Source organism: Ochotona curzoniae, unplaced genomic scaffold (assembly GCF_017591425.1).
Source record: "Ochotona curzoniae isolate NIBS_2020 unplaced genomic scaffold, NIBS_Ocur_1.0 contig_2688, whole genome shotgun sequence".
NCBI classification, from domain to species: domain Eukaryota; kingdom Metazoa; phylum Chordata; class Mammalia; order Lagomorpha; family Ochotonidae; genus Ochotona; species Ochotona curzoniae.
This window is the reverse complement of record NW_024465553.1, coordinates 7,162,290-7,183,863: the sequence shown is the minus strand read 5'-3', so window position 1 is coordinate 7,183,863 and position 21,574 is coordinate 7,162,290. Positions and strand designations below refer to the sequence as shown.

At 47.3% G+C, this 21,574-nt stretch overlaps 1 protein-coding gene across 3 annotated transcripts in view; it reads right to left on the bottom strand.

The window, feature by feature from the left end:
• The window catches only part of PPP4R3A (protein phosphatase 4 regulatory subunit 3A), a 43,320-nt gene extending 26,464 nt beyond the window's left edge, over nt 1-16,856 (bottom strand). For 2 of the 3 annotated variants that reach the window (XM_040975151.1, XM_040975152.1), the window contains exons 1-3: nt 15,989-16,856; nt 5,021-5,076; nt 1,769-1,867 (exon numbers count right to left, since the gene is read on the bottom strand). In XM_040975151.1, coding sequence (XP_040831085.1) covers nt 1,769-1,867; nt 5,021-5,076; nt 15,989-16,130 — 297 coding nt within the window. In that variant the 5' untranslated portion in view covers nt 16,131-16,856. The remainder of the gene's footprint in view (nt 1-1,768; nt 1,868-5,020; nt 5,077-15,988) is intronic. The other variant, XM_040975153.1, reaches the window with a different exon arrangement.
• Between the last annotated feature and the right edge of the window lie 4,718 nt (nt 16,857-21,574).

Below are 21,574 nucleotides of genomic sequence, written 5' to 3'. Positions count from 1 at the left end.
CAAGGTGTCAAGTGACCATCCTGTGGTGCTGATGGAGTCTGACAGCAAGGAGTGGCACCATCCCCTTCCTCCAATGTGGACACAGGAGGAGAAAAAGAAACCAAACCTCAAACAATTGTCCCCCTTCCTCCATACCTGACCCTCCCCACCGTAATCAGAAGCCCAAATGGGCATGTACCCTTCTTAACTATATAAATACTTTAAAAAAAGCATGATTACTGGGAGCTGATGGTGTGGAATAAAGCCTGTTGCCAGCAGGCAGCAGAGGGGGTGGCCTAAGGACTTGGAGGACCCACGTAGAGGACCCAGATGAAGCTCTAGGCTTCAGACCAGCTCCAATTTGGCTGTTCTGGATAGCTAAGAAAGCGAACCAATAGATAGGAAAATTTCTCACCAACAAGCGTGACTCAGGAGTACATCTGTAGGCCTGAGGAAGTCTGTAGGAAGGAGTTCTCAGACTCTGTCTTTCTATTTGTTCCCAGCTCATGCTTGGGCTGCTGTTTTAAGAATCCTATTTTGAGGCACGGTGGCGTGGCCTAGCAGCTTAAGTCCTCTCCTTGAATGCTCTGGGAGCCAGTCCCATCTGCCCCACTTCCCATCCAGCTCCCTGCTTGTGACCTGGGAAAGCAGTTGAGGACGACCCAAAGCCTTGGGACCTGCACCCGTGTGGGAGACCTGGAGGAGGTTCCTGGCTCCTGGCTTCTGATCAGCACAGCACCGGCCATTGTGGTCACTTGGGGAGTGAATCATCGGATGGAAGATCTTCCTCTCTGTTTTTCCTCCTCTATGTATATCCGGCTTTCCAATAAAAATAAAATAAATCTTAAAACAAAAACCACATTATGACAACATATTCTCTAAAGACCATCCACCAGCGAAGTGCGGAGAAGGCTTCCCTAGGAAAAGGCTCAACACATCTTAGCCAATAGAATAAATTTAAAAACACATTACAAACGACAGGAAATTATTTCACAACCCGAAGGTACCAGTTACTAGAGAAATTCCAATGTCTATTAAGAACATTCAAGTTTAGGGGCAAGGTGAGGTTGAATATAGTCAACAGTCATATCACTGCAGAGTAGTGCAAAGGCAGGTTTGATTTCAAGAATCACAAAAATGTCTGAATAAAGAGTGATGCAATAAAGCTTGTATTTAAGACATGATCACTGTGGCTGCAATGAGGATTTGGGAAGACCAACAGAAAAGGTAAGAAAAGGTGCTAGCTTAAACTGTGACCCAAGTGAGAAGGAACAGAAGCCGTTTCAAGCTCTATGACTGAGGGACTGTATGCACAGCGACAAAGGCAGAACAGACCCGACTGCTAAGTTCCTGATGTCAGCGGCTGAACGGCCCTAATGAAAAAAGAGAGCGAGGAGAACAAGCAGATTTAGGTACCAAGTTCATGCATGAGTTACAACAGTAAGTCTGAGAGGCTAGAGTTCTCAAGAAGGCAGGAGGGCCCAGCACGATGACTCTGTGGCTAAATCCTCACCTTGCAAGCACCACAATCCCATATGAGCACTGGTCGTGTCCCAGTTGCTCCACTTCCCATCCTGCTGTCTGCTTACAGCCTGGGAATGCTGCGGAGGACGGCCCAAAGCCTTGGGACCCTGCACCCGTGTGGGAGACCTGGGAGCAGCTCCTGGCTTGAGACTGGCTCAGCTCTAGCCATTGCAGATATTTGGGGAGTGAACCAGCAGTTGGAAGCTCTTTCTGTTCTCTCTGTAAAACTGACCTGCCTTTCCAATAAAAAATAAAATAAAATTACCTGACATATTTTCTCCCAAATTTCATCGCATCCAGCTTTTTCTTGAAAGCTTAGGGCCAAGTCATAATTCTCTGCTTCAGACCACACAATCAGAGTGTCCTTTGTAAGAAAGATAACATACAGATCACAAACTACGTCAAAGCAGGAAGAATTGAAAACATCACTCACTTTTGCAATAAGGATATTATCCCACTTCACTCCCCAACTTAGAAATAAAAACAATGTTCCTCTTAAGGAGAGCTGAACCAAGAAAACTGCACTACAAAACTGAGTTCATATTTGTGAACTGAAAGATACAAATGAAAAAACCTATTAGCCCTATCCTTACACAGTAAGTTACACTTCACACTTCCATCAAAATGCTCTACATTTATAGCTGGAGCATGTTAGAAGATCAGTAAGCAAAGTGCTCTTTTTCTATTCTCTGTCAACAAGTGTTCTCTACTGCAGAGTATAACTTATTGGCCAAATGTCTAATGTATTTATCCAAATAAATACCACTTTCTCCCAAAATTGGTATAGTGAAGTAGCAGGGATAAGCATAGAGCCTGGCAGCTGAGCTGCCACGTGGGGCATCCACATTCCGCACTGCATGCCAGGGAGGCCACACGTCTCCACCAACATGACATGTGATCAACCTGCATGTTGCCTAAGTCCAGCTGAGCCCTGGCTTTTGTGAGTATTGAGTGATCCAGCAGGTGAAAGCGTGCTCTCTGGGCCCGGCAGCGTGGCCTAGCGGCTAAAGTCCTCGCCTTGAATGCGCCGGGATCCCATATGGGCACCGGTTCTAACCCCTGCAGCTCCATTTCCCATTCAGCTCCCAGCTTGTGGCCCAAAGCTTTGGGACCCCGCACCCGTGGAAGAAGTTCCTGGATCCTGGCTTCGGATCCGCATAGCATCGGCCATTGCACTCACTTGGGGAGTGAATCACCGGACAGAAGATCTTCCTCTCTGTCTCTCCTCCTCTCTGTATATCTGACTTGGTAATACAAAATAAATAAATCTTAAAAGAAAAAAAAAGAAAGCGTGCTCTCTGCCTCTCAAATATGAAAAATCAATACAAATCTGTTTGCTACACCATCTATCAACTCCATTCAGTCATCTGTCATGAGCGCGTTAGTTCCCACTGAGCTTAATCAATGTTAGCTATCAATAACTATTCACTTTGTTAGGCTGCAGCACGTTACTGATCAGAGATACTTCTTATTCAGGAGTTCTGAAACACCTGGTACAACAGCTCATTTCCTACCTTCAGGGAACCCCGAGATGACAGATCCCAGACAGACAAGCCAACAGTGCCTGCGTAGCTGGGTTTCATTCTTTAATTCACCTTGTAAGTTGTCTAAGCATACTGATTAGAGGAGCATTTCCAATTATTTTGTAATTTTAGCAGCCAGTATGCCACACCAGGCTAATTGTTCAGCAGATACTTTTATTGAGCACTAAAATATAAACTCTCCATGTCAGACAAAATTAACACTATTACTTTTCCTCAAAAATAGTATAAAATGAAAATACTAAAGGTTCATGAGGCAATGTGTAAATTTAACACTACCACCTGTTTGGTCCACTTAGCTACACTTCCCCATCTGGCTGAATGGGAATGCTAAGGACAGTTATGAAAACTGGTGATAATGTGAGAACCATTTCTTGGTGATGCAAGTGGGGGTGAGGGGGACAACTGCCCAAATTAGAAAAATTTTAACATTGTGATAAAACATACAGCCCCAGTAAGGGCTACCATCAAGCCCAACAAGCCAACATCACATTAGCAGTAAGCCAGAATCCATGCAACTAGGAACGGCTGACTGCCCTACAGTGAGCAGGGGCTCAAAAATCACTCGGGGCTGCTGCTCTGCCTGAGACACGTGCTCTTAATTACTCATTCAACACATTTAGCGAATATGAAAAATTTTAGAAATTGCTGGCTTTTCTTGAAGGGCCAATTTTCTCCAAAGTATCTTGTTTATTACTGAACAGTTTATAGGCTAAGACAAAAATTGTTCATTCATTTATTCTCAAAGCAGGCTTAATCTTCCCCATTTCTTAAGATATGCTTTTACTCTTACCTACAATCTTAAAACATGGATTCAAATTATTCAAGTATGGAACATCAATCAAGACTCAAGTCTTTAGCTATGCTGGGCTCATATTTAAGTGCTAATTTAAATCCTCACTTCTCTACTCCAGCTAATATTCCTTAGAAAGTAAAAGGTGATGGCTTGTGTACTTGAGTTCCTGCAAGCAAAAAAAGACCCATGGTGGAGTACCAGGCTCCCAGCACTGGAATGACCCAGTCGAGGCTCGTACAGCCATCCGGGAAGCAAGCCTGTGCGTGGAAGTTTCTGTCTCTCCCTCTGCCTCTCAAATCAGTGAACAAACAATAATGACACAGCAAAAGCAGCAAACAACAGTCTGTTCAACTAGCGACAAGACATTTTATTTTCAACCAATGTCATCACTAAATAAATTTACACCATCAGATTTTTTAATCTACTTATCCATATATCAAGTCAGTCTTGAGGTATTATATAACGAGCAAAATACTTTTATTCTACCTCTGTGTGTGTGTATATATATATATATTATTATTATTATTATTATTTTTTGGAAAGGAAGAGAAACAGAACATGCTCCTATCCAATGACCGATTTCCCAAATGCTGAATCAGGGCCAAAGCTTGGGGCTGGAAACTCAATCCAAGCCTCATGGTCAATGGTAATGCAGAGCTGGTGAAGTTACCATTTTGCACCTGTACCTCAGGGTAACACTGACTTTGTAGAGTACTCAGTGTACAAGGTGTATATGTACTTAGCAACCACTGGTTGGTAGTTCTAGTAGGTACTAAGTGAAAACGTTTTAGATATTTCTTTGGAGAAGCACTCTCACACCTAGTTACTTCCCAAAGTTGGGACATGATTAATTCCAAGGCCCTAGTGAGGCCTACAGAGTTTGCTGTTTAGTTCGCTCCCCGCTTTTTGTAGTGGCATTCCCAGCAGCAAAGGAACCACCGCCCACCACCTATGCTTAGCTGCTAGAAGGCTCATGCTTTGTCTTTTGAATAAAAAAAAGGGGAAACTTTAGTTTTAACTTTTAAGAATTAAGGCTCAGTTGCTGAAACAAACATCTGGAGCACAACTGCAGCCTAAGATAAGCCTTTCTTTAAAAAACAACCATGCAAGTTTTCAAAAAATTATTAATTACTGAGGATAAGTTACAAGACAAAACATAGTATCTTTAAAAAAAATGTACCTGTTGTTTCTGGTATGCAGTGTTAGGATTTATTTTGGACTCTAAAAGTAGAGAACCTAGGAAAATAAGAAACAAACATTATTTGACTATAAAACAGCAAAATTACAAAAGCACCTGCACATAGATTTCAGTTCAATTTTTTCAGCTATTAATTTTAAATAGAGTAATCTGTTAGCCAAGAAATGATTATTTTATAATTGCTTATTTTTAATAAATCAGACATGATGATCTGAAGAGTGAGGACGCATTTGTAATAGAAATCCAACAGTGCACAGGTTACAGGAAGCCAGATGTTTAACGTACTATGTGAGAAACATGTTACAAAATGAGAATTCACGCACAATACCTGGTTATCACTGACCCTAAGTTGGAACCCACACACCACACCTCATCTTCAGGAGCCTTTTACATCTTGTTGCAGCAGGAGCTGCCGCTCTTTCCTCATGAACCCCTCCACAGTACACACTCGTACACACTCATTCCGGGACCTCTGCCCCTCACCCCAGGATGGCGAGACTCAACATGATTAAAGATACAGTGGGGGGCCCGGCGCGGTAGCGCAAGTGGTTAAAGGTCCTCGCCTTGCACGCCCGGGATCCCATAAGGGCGCCGGTTCTAAACCCGGCAGCCCCACTTCCCTTCCAGCTCCCTGCCTGTGGCCTGGGAAAGCAGTCGAGCACGGCCCAGGGCTTTGGGACCCTGCACCCGCGTGGGAGGCCCGGAAGAGGCTCCTGGCTTCTGATCGGCATAGTATCGGCCCGTTGCGCTCACTTGGGGAGTGAATCATCGAACGGAGGATCTTCCTCTCTCTCTCTCCTCTCTGTATATCCGCCTTTCCAATAAAAAAATAATAAAAAGAAATCTTTAAAAAAAAAAAAAAGATACCTTTTTATTTTTATTAGAAAGGCAGATTTAGAGAAGGACAGAAAGCTCTTCCATCTATTGGTTCACTCCCTAAATGGCCACAGCAGCCAGAGCTGAGCCAATCAGGAGCCAGGAGTCTCCCATGCAAGTGCAGGATCCCAAGGCTTTGGGCCGTCACCTACTGCTTTTCCAGGCCACAAGCAGGGAGCTGGATGGAAAATGGGGTAACCAGCAACCATATGGAATGCCGGTGCTTGGACATAAAGGAGTAGGTAGTTGAGCCATTGCACCAATCCCAAGACAGAACAAATTTTTAAGGCTGCAGCTGTAGCACTTGTATCCTGAACCAGTGTATCCCCAGTCCATTAGCCAAAAGCAAGCTCTGTCCCAAAATGCTTAACAGCACCTTTCAACACACTGTCCCTCAAAGTTCTTATGTCTTCTCATGTTAGATGTAGCAATCGCTTTACCCATTCCAAATAGTAGCTAGACAGTTAAAGAGTACTCTTAGTATTTCCAAATTTAGTTTGCTTCCACATTAAAATTCACTGTTTCTATGATGTGCTTAGTATCAGCGACCTGCTGAACACTCACTGTGAAGGGAACGTGCTCCCGTGAGCAGGTCACTAGCTGTGATGACGAGTTAGTGGCAAACAGCTCTTCCCTCCCAGGAACCCGGGGCTAGGGGCCAAGCTCTCTGATCCTTCTGCAACTGCACGTTCCCCACTGGATTGCCACAAACATCCCCCTAAATTCTGCTGAAACTTTTCTCTCTTTTCAATCTATTTGGAAAATGAGGCTACTTAAGGCGCAAACATTTCAACATTTTAGAGAATTGTTCCAACATTTTTTCAATTTTTGTGAGCTTTGTTGAATTTTCCAGTGACCCTCAATTCTCTGTATGCAAATATTGAATTTTATTTGGTGATATTAAGACCCATATTCAAGAGAAAAGGTAGTAGCTGAATTACCATAATTAAAATGTTTACAGTAGTTAAATGTACTAAAGTGGGCCTGGTGCAGTAGCCTAGTGGCTAAGGTCTTCTACTTGCATAAGCAGAATTCACATTTGGGCACCAGTTTCTCTCTTGGCTGCTCTTCTTCCCTTCCAGCTTGCTGCTTGTGGCCTGGGAAAGCAGTCAAGGACGGAACAGGGCCTTGGGACCCTGCACCCAAGTGGGAGACCCAGAAGAAGCTCCTGGTTCCCGGCTTCAAATCAGTTCAGCTCAGACCATTGCGGCTACTTGGGGAGTGCACCAGCAGATGGCAAATCTTCCTCTCTGCATATGACTTCCCAATAAAAATAAATCTTAAAAAAAGGAAAAAACAAAAAACTCATCATCAGGAAACAGAGGAAATGAAGTAACTGAGCTATCTTACAAAATTCTATTTCGGAACACACAAGTCCAGTGGCACAGAAACTAAGTAACACTGTTACCAGTCAAGCTGCACACTACCTTCCTGAAAGAAAATGGACATGATTTGGTGAGTGGTAAGCTTAAAAAGTCTGTGCTGCAAACACCATAAGGTAAAAGAACCCTTACAAAACATGGCAAATTAAACCTCTGCCTGCACTGCCAGCATCCCTTATGAGTCCTAGCTCCTACACTTCAAATCCTGCTAATGGCCTGGGAAATCAGTGGAGAACGGTCCAAGTGCTTGGGAACTAGGAGAAGCTCCTGGTTCCGGCCCAGCCCAGCTCTGGCCATTGCAGCACTTAGGGAGGTGGAGGGAGCGGGAGAGATGACCCAAAAAATGGAAGATCTGTGCGCCTCCCCTTCTTTCTCACAAATAAAACTTAGGGCCCGGCACGGTAGTGTAGCGGCTAAAGTCTTGGCCTTGAATGTGCCAGGATCCCATGTCGGTGCCGGTTGTAATCCTAGCAGCCCTGCTTCCCATCCAGCTCCCTGCTTGTGGCCTGGGAAAACAGTAGAGGACAGGCCAAAGCCTTGGGACCCTGCACCTGCATGGGAGACCTGGAAGAAGCTCCTGGCTCCGGATTGGCTCAGCTCCAGCCGTTGTGGTCACTTGGAGAATGAATCATCAGACAGAAGAGCTTCCTCTCTGTTTCTCTTCCAATTTGTGTTTATGATTTTGCAATAAAAATAAATCTTTTTTTTAAAAAAGGGAAAATATAGATTTTCAAAAACTTAAAACTATTTAGAGATTGGTAGATTTTTCTTTTAGCCGCTAGGCCATTATGCCGGGCCCTAAGACTGGTAATGTTTTTTTTTTAATCAGGAAGGAGGTTTAGATTTTTATTTATTTTTATTGGAAAGTGAGATACGCAGAGAAGATCTTCCACCCACTGATCAAGTGGCCGCAAGGGCCAGAGTTGAGCCAATCCAAAGTCAGGAGCCCAGAGCCTCTTCCAGGTCTCCTACACGAGTGTAGGGTACCAAGGCTTGGGCCATTCTCCACTGCTTTCCCAGGCCACAGGCAGGTAGCTAGATAGGAAACGAGGCTGCCAAGGATTAGAACCAATGCCCAAAAGGGATCCCAGTGCGTGCAAGGCGAGGACTTTAGCTGTTAGACTACAGTGCTGGGCCCTAGCGGAAATATTTGACAAAGAGAAAACAAACAAACAAAAACACAAAAAAACAGGTATGACAAAGTTAAAGGACTCATACAGCCACAGTTTATGGTATAGCTGTGTGTGGGTAAAGCCCCCCGGGCATGGCATCGGAACCCCACATGGGTACTGTGTCCTCGCTAATCCAACTCCCTGCGATGACGTGGGAAGAGCAGTGCAAGGTCGAGTGCAGCCTTGCACAAGTGAAGCTTCTGGGTTCTGCCTGGCCCAGCCTGAGCCCTGCAGCCATCTAGGGGAATGAAGCCTGTGAGAAGATGCTCCCCTATCAGTCCTTAGGGAAGTGGCAGTCAGACACTACTTCACACTGACCATGGGCAAACAGAGACAGTGACAAGTGAGTTTCAAGTTATCTTTTAAAAAGGAATAATTTGACACATTATTTCCAATGTTCCAAGATTAGAACAATTAGGAAAGAAAAATTACAACCTAAACTTTAAAGCACCTCGTAGCTAAAGCAGGAGCACAGCGCAGGCATTCAGTACTAGCAAATCTGTGTCTCTGTCCTGGGCAACTCAGCTTTCAGGCATCAGACACGCCCTTGGCGAAGTCCAGCTCTTTGTCCCACACCATACTTTACAAGATAGAAGGCTGCAGACGCTCAACACAGCAAACAGGTCTTTCAGTCTGGAGATCAAGTAGGTTTTAAAAAAAATCAAAAACAAACCTACTAGCTTTTATCACATTTCCCCCTATGCTATCTACTTACTTTCATTGGACCATTTATGACATTTCTTGAATCAACTAAAAAAATCATTGAGTATCAATGCAAATTAGCACAACCTTTCTCAAACAAATGTGGTTTTATCAGGTGCTATATCTAAGGTATACAAGAAATAGTAATTGTACCCTAACTCCCGGTATAGAGGAGTAACAAGAGTTCTACTCTAGGGAGAGGTGTTACACCTTGCTGGTGAAACAGAATCCTGTTTCTCCTACACTGCCACTCCCTGCCTCACAGCCGTCACAGACCAGAGGTCAGTCTCACGGAAAGGCCACCAACCAGTGAGGCATACACGATGGGCGGCTGCACTTCAGGCCTGCAGCACAGGCTCCCTGAGGCCTGCACACGCGCCTGGCCACAGAAGCTCCAAGGAATTTACCAGCTAGTATTTATGCATGTACTTCCTCAAAAACAAACAAAACCCCACACTTCAGGACACTTAATTCTCATTTACTACCACCAAGATTAGCAAGAAGAAGGCTATTTATCTTTTTAAAAAGATTTATTTTTATTAGTCAGATATACAGAGAAGATGATCTATGATCGACTACCCAAGCGGCCCAACGGCCGGAGCTGAGCTGATCCAAAACCAGAAGCTTGGAGCCTCTTCCAGGTCTCCCATTACCGGTGTAGAGTACCAAGGCCTTGGGCTATCATTTGCCGCTTTCCCAGGCCACAAGCAGGGAGCTGGATGGGAAGCAGAGCTGTATATCTGCCTTTCCAATGAAAATAAATAAATCTTATTTAAAAAAGTATACATTTGGGCCTGGTTCGGTGGCCTAGCGATTAAAGCCTTGCCTTGGACGTGCTGGGTTCCCATATGGGCGCTGGTTCTAGTCCCAGCAGCTTCACTTCCCATCCAGCTCCCTACTTGTGGCCTGGGAAAGCAGTCGAGGACTGCCCAAAGCCTTGGGACCCTGCACCTGAGTGGGAGACCTGGAGGAAAGCTCCTGGCTCCTGGCTTCGGATCGGCTCAGTCCAGCCATTATGGCCACTTGGGGAGTGAATCATCAGATGGATGATCTTCCTCTTTCTCTCTCCTCCTCCCTGTACATCTGACATTGCAATAAAAATTTCTTTAAAAAGGCATACATAAAAAAAAAAAGGAAAGTGCTCATAGGGCTGAGTGATGGCACATCAGGCAAATCCTCCACCTCCAAGCGCCAGCAGCCTGAATGGGCACCAGTTTGTGTCCCAGCTGCTCTGCTTTCTGTCCAGCTCTCTACCTGTGGCCAGGGAAAGCAGGATGAGCTCAACGCCTTTGAACCCTCACCACATGGGAAACCTGGAAGAGGCTCAAGCCAGCTAATGCGGCCACTTGGGAAGCGAACCAGCGGTAGAAAGCTTTTTCTTTTTTAATTTTTATAAGATTTTATTTTTATTGGAAAGGCATTTATATAGAGAGGAAGAGAGACAGAGAGGAAGATCTTTGGTCCGATGATTCACTCCCCAAGTGAGCGCAATGGCCGATGCTATGCGGATCCGAAGCCAGGTTCCAGGAACTTCTTTTAGATATCCAGGCCCCCTTCTTTTTTTTTTTGAAAGTTTTTTCTTTCTCTCCATAAATCTGATCTTCCTTTCCAATAGAAGTGAATCTTCAACAACAAAAAAATCACAAAAAAGGTCCTAGCCCGAGATTGGCTCTGCTCCAGCCACTGTAGCTACTGCAGAGTGAACCAGGGGATAGATCTGTCTCTTTCTCTGTAAATCTGCCTTACCAATAAAATAAGCCCTTAAGTAAAAATAGAAAGGGAAAAAGTGATTTAAAACTTCTGTGGCCCCAGAGTGATAGCTCAGTGGCTAAATCCCCACCTTGCAAGTGTCAGAATCCCATGTGGGCACCAGTCTGGGTTCTGCTGCCCCACTTCCCACCCAGCTTCCTGTTTGTGGCCTGGGAGGGCAGTAGAGGACAGCCCAAAGCCTTGGGAGCCTGCACCTATGTGGGAGACTCAGAGGAAGCTCCTGGCTTTTGATTGGTTCAGCTCTGGCCTTTGCAGCTGCTTGGGGAGAAAACCAGTGGATGAAGATCTTTGTCTCTGCGTCTCTCTGAAAACCTGATTTTTCAATTTAAAAAAGGAAATGAAGGCCCAGGAAGCAAACTCCGGTGACCTGGCAACAGGCAGCAGCCAGTGGGTCAAGCCTCCATAACACTCCAAGCCTCACGACCCCCAGGCAGCCGACAGTGCTCCACCTACGTGTTACCAGGCTCCACAGCGGCCATCAGGGTTTTGTCAACACAGATCTACTCATTTCCTATAAAGCTGGTGCACACAAGAAAATGTTTTAAAAATAACCTATTTAGAGTAAAACACTTCCTCCACTATTGACACTAGGCTTTTCTTGGTAGCTAAGTAAACACGTGCAATGCTTACTGTACAGAGGTTCTAATAGCACTTACTAAGAGCAAGCAACGGAACAGAAACGCCGACGCTCACGCGCTCACCGCAGCAGTCCTCCCGCCAGAGTTTTTCAAGCACAACAGTCTTTCTTTTCCAATTATAGTAAGAGGGAGACCCACCTATAACCAAGAAACCATTCTATCCACACAAGTGCAGCATTCCAGTTTTAACATTAACTATATTTCCACGTTTCTCATCCTCTTCATGCTTCAAGTAAATTAAGTCACAAATAGATCAGTTAATAAAATATAAAGAACATAAAAACTAAAGATAAAAACCAAGTAAAAGAACACTATTCTATTTTTAAGCACATTTATTTAATTGAAAATCAGAGTTAGAGACAGAAGGGGGAAGGGGCTGGCGCAATGGCCCAATTAGCTAACCCTTCCCTTACAAGCGCCAGTCAACACTATTCCTAATGCATGGATACCCTGTTAGGTCCAAACTACTCCTCACTGTGCTGAGAAATTCCAAATGAACTTTTCTGTATCAATGCTAAAATGAGCAGGTGGAGGTGATGGAGAAATGAGCCAGGGCACAGAATTCAGCCGTCTCTTGTTCCTCCTGGAGCACCAGCTCACACCCCAGCTGCTCACTTGGCAGGCAGTGATGCAGCTGCAGCCGACTGTGGCCTAGTCCAGCTCCCGGATGTTGCAGACGTTCAGGGGAAGTGAACCAGTGGATGGCAAATCTCTCTGACTTTCAAATAAATACATCTTTTTAAAAAATGAAATAGAAGGATTTGGACACAAAATGAGAGGGCAGCAAGGGTCAACACTAACATTCTAGCAAAGTCAACAGGACGGAACTTTGCAGATCTATAGCTTTCATAAAACCAGAGAAATGTGCCCTTAAATATTTTGACAGCAGGGAACTACAGGTAAGGAGGCAAGGCAGGAACTCGGCCGAGTAGCTGGGGAGGGGTGCCCCTGTCCCCACGGCAAGGCACACTTGGCTTCCTGGCCCCATCTGCACTGCAACAGGAGGCCACAGGCCCTTTCATTTAGAAACCTTCTTGAATTTCACTATGTAAGCTCCTCAACCAAGAACTGAGCCTGCAACCTACAACTGAGATAATACAGCCCCCTTTCCTCAAATAAGCAAGTATTTTGAAATGTCTCTGGAAATCAGTGTAAAAAAATTTATCCAGGTGCAACACAATCCTTGCACCAACTCTGACAAACACCGAGTACTCCCACAGATCCAATAATGAAAACATTGAAACTACCTAGTCCCTATTCGCAGGTTCAAACTACAGATAACTTACAATTACTGAGCAACACAGTAGCAGAAATCAGGCTGGAAAGCTGAGACCCCAGGGGCTGGTACTGCATGCTACACCGGAGGGCAGGTTCAAGTCCAGATTCAAGCCCCTTTTGCACCCGGGAAGGCCTGCTGCACAGGCCAGAGCCCAGGAAAGCCCAGGAGAGCGCCTGTCTCGCCTGTCTCCCGTCTGGCCAGGAAGGCTGGTAAGGCTTTCGGGGGTGAACCCAGGAGGGAAGACCTGTCTTGTCCTGTCTGCTACTTTGTCTTTTAAATCATAAGTCTCCTTTAAAAAGAAATAAGAGTACCAGGTCACACACACACCGCCTCCAATGAAGACAGCTTTGGGTAACTTAGTTACTTTTCCTGAGAACATCAGAAACTGTCACCCCCACCTATTTCACAAATGTGCAACTATCTAGCACTGAATTAGTTTAACTGTGAAATAACCTATTTCTAACACAGCCAATCAACATATCGCAAGTTAATTAATTTTACAGGCTACAAATATTTTTAAAGCATTAAGAATCTTGTTATCCTAGAAATCTGAAAAACTGAAAAAAAGTAGGTAAAATCAGTAACTTAGCATTTACATAATCTCTGATTTTAAATGACCAAAAAACAAAAAGAAAAAAGTAACAATTTAAGTTTCTCCTGGATAAATGAGTCACTCTATGGAAAATCAGAAATGCTTTCCCAGCTTGCTCATCACAGTAAAATCCTCAATTATCCTATAAACATAGAGATAAACTGTAATTTAAAATATCTTTAGGCTAAAGTTCTTTTCATTTTCTTCCTACTAAACCTTGAGGCTAAGAATAAAGCAGCAAGTGTTAGCAGTAAGAAACACAGGATCTTAAAAATCACTTAAAAATGCTTGCAGCACGTTTCCCAGGACGGGCGAGGCTTTCCCCCAGCTGGACCAGCAGCCTGGGCTTTTCCCGGGCCCTGGGGTCCCCTGGGGTCCTCGGTTTCCTTTCTGTGACACAGCTACTAATACGACCTCCAGGATGCAACTGCGGGAATCTCCCACAGCACACAGAAGGCTTTCCACGAATTCCATTTCTATTTGGAGTTTTCCAGTTGGGAAAAAAAGTGCTAACCATCAAATTAATATCTGCAACAATGCCTCACAAATGTCAACATCTTTCTAAGTCCATTCTTTGGCCCCTACTTTCCAAAGCAGTTAAATGTAAATGGAGAGGGCCCAGTGCTGTGGCGCAGTGGTTAAGGTCCTAGCCTTGCACGCCCGGGATCCCATATGGCCGCTGGTTCTAATCCCGGCAGCCCCGCTTCCCATCCAGCTTCCTGCCTGTGGCCTGGGAGAGCAGTCGAGGACAGCTCAAAGCTTTGGGACCCTGCACCCGTGTGGGAGACCCGGAAGAGGCTCCTGGCATCGGATTGGCATAGCATCGGCCCGTTGCGCTCACTTGGGGAGTGAATCATCGGACGGAAGATCTTCCTCTCTGTCTCTCCTCTCTGTATATCCGCCTTTCCAATAAAAAAAAATAATAAAAATAAATCTTTAAAAAAATAAAAAGTAAATTGGAGAGAGGGGAGGTTTTTTTTTTCTTATCAGCATGTTAGGCAATTATGATTCCCTAAGACATTAAGTCTTAGAGCTTAAAAATACTTTAAATCAGAACTTTACGTAGCAAATTGAATGAAAGCACATGATGTGAAATAACGTTCCACATACTATTCTAAAATCAGTTTTCAAAACTTCATCTCAAATCTGCTTTCAGCTCAAAAGTTAAACGAACCTAAAAATCCCTATTTTCCAGGTCACTATTAAGTTTTCTAAATGCGCCAGCTGGAAAGGCAGAAGTTGGATAACAGTCCCAGGACAGAAGCGTGCTCGCCTAGACACTCCGTCTGTATTTTAAGGCAAACAGCGACTCTGTCTCAGATTCAACCAAGACATCAAAAACCTTGTCAGTGCCCCCAAAAAGGAAAGATTTTTTTCCTTCAGTTTTATCGTAAATAGTCTGATAATCTTTGGCAAACACATTCCAAATGATCATTTTCAACAAAAATGGACATGTATGTTCCTAGAGTCTTTAATTACAGAAGGCCTCATCTTGTTTCTTTTCCACAGAATTGGAGTTCTAAGTAGAATTCAAAGGAGAATCCCTCCAAGCGAGTTTGCACTCACTCAGATACCGGACTGCACCGCAACCAGCCGGCACATGGCGAAGCTAGGCCAATCAAACCAGTGAGATGGCCATTTCCTATTCAGAAACAAATCTTTTTGAAAATAGCTCTACCCAACCTCAACATTTTTTGAAGTGAAATGTCCAACATATCACGAAGTGAAGAGGCAATCCCTGCTGTTTAAGTCTTTAAAACGTGAAACCTGCTGAGCCCAAGTCGTTGGTCTTTGGACCTTGGTGGTTTCCAAATGCGGGCAGGACAGGCACTCACTGAAAGTTTCAGAACTACAGTGCCAACTTCTCCCCACCTGTTAGGTGACGCTAGCCGTGCACGTGCATGAAAAGCCATGCTCACGAGGAAACGATCCGGCCTCTGCAGGCCATCTACCCTGAGACTATCCCCACCCAGAGGGTCCACACTGCAGGGCGCCAAGCACAGCCCCCCCCCGCCCCCGCATAAGAGTACTTTCCCTGGCGAGGAGCACGGGGGCTGCCAACCCGCAGCAGGATCTGAAAAAATGTAACAACAATGAGACACAACAAAAACACACCGGCCCCACCACAAACCCAGGCATAACGCTCTCCCAACGAGGGCAAGACTGCTAACAACTTTCTAAGCTCGCAGCAAAGTTTCACGCCTCCTTCGCGGATGGGTGAACTAAGGCACAAGATGGGACTCGCTGCGTTTCTCTCAAGGTCACACCGATGCTCCCGGTTCCGGGTCCCGGGGCTCCCCACCCTTGGGCGGCACGGCTCCAACCTTGTGGGGGGCTCTACCCGGTACTCCACAAGCCCCTAGGCACGGACGGAGCGCTCCCTGGGGAGCTCCTGGAGGAGTCGGGGATCCCCGCGGCCCAGCCTTCCCCCAGGTCCCCGAGTCTGCGTTTCCACGAGCAGAGCATCCCCCCCACCCGAGCCAAGCCTCCCCCCTAAGGATCCGGGGGGGGGGAGCGTCCAGGGCGGCGCCGCACTCACCGTCGCTCTCGGCCCTGACTAGCAGGGACATGCCCTTCAGCCGCTCCACGTAGCCGGACGACACATGCCCGGTGCCCCGGTCGTCCCACTGCCGGTCCTCGTTGAGCGTGTAGACCTTCACCCGCCTCCGGGTGTCCGTCATGGTGCCGCCCGGGGAGGGAAGAGGCCGGGGGCCCCGCTGCAGTCGCCCAGGAAAGGGGCTTGGGAAGATGGGGCGGGAGGATCCCCGGAGAGAGGCGGGAGGGCGCCGCAAGCCGAGGGCTCTCCGGCCTCACCGCCGCATGTCCCGAGCTCCGGGCCGCCGCCTCTCCTCGCACTCCCGGGCTGCTATTGTCCAGGCCCCGGCGAGCGCCCCGGCCGCCCCGAGTGGCGGGGCGCGCAGCGCTTCCGAGCCTCCCGCCCGGCCGCCGCAGGACCTCCGGGCTCGGCTTTAACACCGCCCGGCTCCCGCCTCCGCCATCATCTCCGCCGAGCCGCTTCCCGCGCCGCCGCCGCCTCCTCAGGCCGCCGCCGCCGCCATGTTTTCCTTCCTTGTACCTGGCCTTGCCACCGCGGCGCCGGCGGCTCCGCTCTGCTCCCGCGGTTTCCAACGTCCGGGGCCGACGGGCGCCCGCTCGTGCCGCGGCGCGCTGCCGCCGCTCTGTGGAGAGCTGCGGAGGCCGGCCCCCGGCCCTCCCCGGGCGTCCGAGCGCCTCGGGCTGCTGGAAGCCGCGCTCCCTGCGCCGCCGCCGCCTCTTCCGTCTTCCTCACCGAGCCAAAGCCGCCGCCATCTTGGTTCGCCCCTCAAAAGCGGCGCGCGGGGCCACCCGGGCAGCAGCCGCAGGGGCGGCCCGTTGGCCCCACCACTTAAAGAGACAGGAGCGGGCCGGGCGGGCGCCTCGCCGCGGCGGAGGCCTCGGCGGGTGGCGGGCGGCCGGCGGGCGGGAGCGCCGGCAGCGGAGGAGGTGGGACTCTGGTCGCGCCGGTGACGGTCCCGGGCTGCCTCGCGCTGGCCTGCGCGCACCGTCGTACGAGCGCGGGGCGGCGTGCGCGTCCGTCGCGCCCTGTGTTCGTCATCAGCCGGGACGCGGGCCTGGAAGGGGCGTGGAGCTGGCGGGCCCGGCTCCCGGAGGCCCGCGGGCCGGGGTCCTTTGGGGGCCGGCTTCCTGGGAACGGGGTCGCGGGGCCTTTCGGGGCGCTTTCGGTCCCCGGGCACGAGTCGCAGCCCTCGCTTCACGGACCTTTGCCTGTGATTGCCGGTTCCGCACGGCGGAACACCGTTCTGACTGTGCGCAGAACGACCACCTTTTGGGGGGCATGGGGCTTGGACCCTGTGCCAGGGCTCCAGTCCGTCCTGTCCACCAAGAACCATTGAACCAACGCAATTTAAAATTTGAGAGTACCAATGGACATGTAATTTAAGAAATGTTCCATTGTGATACTTTCTTTTCCTTTTCCCCCCAAAGTTGTATTTATTTTTATTGGAAAGTCGGATTTACAGAGAGGCGAGACAGGAATGATCCTCTTCTGATGATTCACTCCCCAAGCAGCCACAACGACCGGAGGGAGCTGAAGTGATCTGAAACCAGGAGACTCTTCCAGGTCTCCCACATGGGTGCAAGGTCCCCAAGGCTTTGGGCCACCCTCCACTGCTTTCCCAGGTCACAGGCAGGGAACTGGAAGGGAAGTGGAACTGAACTGATGCCCGTATGGGATCCTGGCACATGCAAGGCCAGGACTTTAGCCACTAGGCCACCATGCTGGGCCCCCATTTCGATATTTTCAGACTATTTAATAATCAACATAAAATTGCTAATGAGAGACATTCCCCACTTCTCATGTCTTCAAATGTGATGCCATCTTTCGGCCTCTGCTTAGATGCTCACTTGTTCACCCCCAGCACAGTGATGTGTGTGCAGGTCTCATGAACATAGGAGTGAAAAAAGGAGATTGGCACACCCGGCTTTTACATGTAAGTGTTTAAACAGAACATCTCATTAAGAGGAAGTGGAGTGAGAAGCTGCTTCCCAGCCCCCCCCCCATGCCTTGTCACGGCAGGTTCAGGAGCTTGATTTGGCTGCATGGCCAGGCACCTTGCAGCCAACCTGTTGTGTCCCTTTCTAGGTCCCCAGCTTGGAGGACACCAACTGGGCCAGCAGTTTCCATGATGCCAAACCTGTCACTTTTAAATAGAGTGTTGGGTGGATTCCTCCTTCACAGCTTCAAACATCAGTAAGTGCTGGGGAAAACCAGTGTAAAACTCAAGGTTTCCCTGGTGACCCGGAAAACCACGGAGAAAAGCTGGTGCTCTGCCCTAGCAGTAAAACCTATGATTTCAAGCATCAAGGCAGGAAAGCAGTTTTGTCTATTTTGGGGGCAGGTAAAATGTTGTTACATTTTTCCTGTGTTAATCCATTTTTGGACTTTACTTCAAATGGAACATGAAATGGTTTGTGGAGAAGTTATACTTACAAGGTAAATAAAGCCAGGAGGAATTACTTTATGAATGTAACAGAGTGAATTTAAATGAGCCGTTTAATACAATGTTAAATTCTCATTAGAAACTGAAAGCAACAAAAAGATACTTCGATAGCCTGGGGAAAGAAAGCTGTTCACATGGCCTGCCCTGGTCCCGGACCAGTGGGCTAAGGCAGGTCTGACGTCTGTGGGTTGCTCAGTGCCAGGCAGGACACTCTTGGGCAGGAGTCCACCGTGAGAAATACAAACAAAATGTGTTCCTCGTGGCAGCCTAGTGGCTAAAGTCCTAACCTTGCATGCGCCAAGATCCCATATGAGCAGTAATTCGTGTCCTGGTGGTCCTGCTTCCCATCCAGCTCCCTGCTTGTGACCTGGGAAAGCAGTCCAGGACGGACCAGGGCCTTGAGACCCTGCAACTGCGAGGGAGACCTCAAAAAAGCTCCTGGCTCCTGGCTTCAGGCTTCAGCTCAGCTCAGCTTCAACCATTGCAGCTACTTGGGGAATGAATCATTGGATGCAAGATCTTCTCTGTTTCTCTGATTTTTCCAAAAAAACAAAACCAAAAACAAAAACCTTGTTCCTCTTGCATTGCTTTGTTTTTCTGAAGGCTTTTTTTTCCCTTTTAAGATGTATATATTTTTATTGTAAAGGCACCCATGTGGGAGACCTGGAAGAAGCTCCTGGCTCCTGGCTTTGTATCGGCTCAGCTCCAGCTGTTGTGGCTACTTGAGGAGTGAATCAATGGACAGAAGATCTTTCTCTCTGCTTCTCCTTCTCTCTGTATATCTAACTTTCCAATAAAAATAAATAAACCATGAAAAAAAAGTAGGGTAATGGGGCAGGCATGTGATACAGTGGGTTAGGCTGCCACACCTATGTCTCGTAACAGTGTCTGGAATCAGTGCCTCCTGGTTTCCAATCTAGTTTCCTGCTTACGTGCCTAGGAGGCGACAGGTCATGGTACAGGCAAGTGGAGTTCCTGCCTGTTGGCTTTGGCTTAGCTCAACCCTGTTGCAGCCATTTTGGGGGAATGAATCAGCAGATGAAAGATCTATTACTTTGTCTTTCTAATTAAAGTTAAAATTTATAGTAGTAAATAAAATGTTTTAACATGTTGTCAGTCACATTCATGCACAAATGAGACTCTGATCAAGAAAATTGCTGGGGGCTGGGGAGAGAGGTGATGCTGTGGCATAGCAGCGTAAACAGCTGGCTATGATGCTGGCACCCTGATGGGCACTGCTTCACTTCTGAGTCAAAAGGAGCTGTGGTGACAAGGTGTCGCGAACACCGAGCCCGGTCACCAGAACAAATGCCAAGAGTCGAGAGTGGATGCTTTGCAATCAAGCATTCAAGCATTTATTCAGGCAAGCACACACCAAACAGGATGGGGGAAGCCACCGAGAGTGCCTCTTGACTTCAGCCTCATGGAAGTCTGCTGGGCCTTTGGCTCCGGCCTCGTGGGAGCCTGCAAGTTCGAGTGGAAGCCCAAACCTTGGCTCCGGTCTCGTGGGAGCCTACTGGCTTCTCTGGCTCCGGCCTCGTGGGAGCCTGCAAGTTCGAGTGGAAGCCCAGGGGCTTTTGGCTCCGGTCTAGTGGGAGCCTGCTGGCTTCAGTGACTGGGACAAATGCATGGGTTTATATACAAATTCAGGGGCAAAACAGGCAGTTGTTTACAATATTTTGATTGGTTATTACATATTATCTATCAATAACACTTGCTTTTCTTAATTCTAAAAAACATGCATATTCATTCTCAAAACATACTTATTCATTAATATACAATTATTTCTTCTTTTATCATTCCTACCATGACATGCTTACGTACATTGTGGCTTCTTGACAAAGGTGATAAGGGGAGGGCTTGTGCGCCTAGGAGTCTCTTGACAGGAGCGATAAGAGAGGAGGCCCCATTTCACCAGTAGTTTAGGAGGATGGAGTCACCTTTGTTAAAAGACTCTAACATACACACTATATCCATTATTAAGTCACAGCATAACTTACAAAAGAAATCTATTATTGCAGCTATTTCTGGATCATCAATTTCTGATAAAACTATAACAATATTGAGGATACAATTAAGATTATTAATAATATTCCAACCCATATTTCCCAAAGCTCCATTTTTATTTATGGTCATGTTTTGCTGGAGCAATGTAAATGTAAAGTACTTATAGTCAGACTGTTCCTATCACAAGGATGGGGCCACTGTGATGGGGGTTGGCCATGGCAGGCAGAGATTGACTTCTGTTCCTATTCCAGCAAGGACAAGTGGGGCTTAGGAGCAGAGCAGAGATCCACGCAGGAGAGACATCAAGGACACGAGGAGCCAGCAGGAGCCAACCTGTTGGGCCAACGCTGGTGGCCAGGGCAGTCAGAGGCAGAGCATGCTCCCAGGGAACACAGTCAGGGAATGACAAATGTACTATGTATACAAAATTATTAAAATGGCAAACTTTGTACAACACATCCCAGCGGAAGAAAGTAATATCTCTGACACTGAATTCTAGTGATTACACTGAAGGTGGACTTGACCTGGGTTGTTGCTCTTGGAGTTTGTGAAATAGCCAGTACCAGGTTCTCGGGAAAGAGGGGATGGATTCAAGAGCTATTTAATTTACTGTTTTTATTTATTTGAAATGGAGAGAGAGAGAGAGAGCACTTCCAAATGCTTATAGCAGCCTAGAGAGAGAGAGAGAGAGAAAGCTTCCAAATGCTTGTAGCAGCCAGGGCTGAGCTAGGTCAAAGCTTAGGGTCCAAACCCCGAGTTTCCCCTGTGGGTGGCAGAGACCCAAGTAGTTGAGGTGTACTGTGCTGCATCCTGGAGTGCCCGCTGACAGGCAACCAACAGAAGAGGAGGCGCAGGGATTTAATGCAGGTGTCACATGCGGCAGCTTACCTCACTGTAGCACAATGCTCACTCCAAACAGCTGCTTCAGACGTACGGTCAGGAGGAGCGATTTACCCTGAAGTGGAGTGGGGTCTGACCTCAATGTCCATGTCTCAGGACAGAGAGGATGGGAAAGGATCATTTTGTAAGAACATGTTTAATTTACAACATAACGTGCAATCAGCTTCCGTTGAATGGGTGAGGAGGCATCTGCAGTCATTGTTTCTTCTGGGGATTAT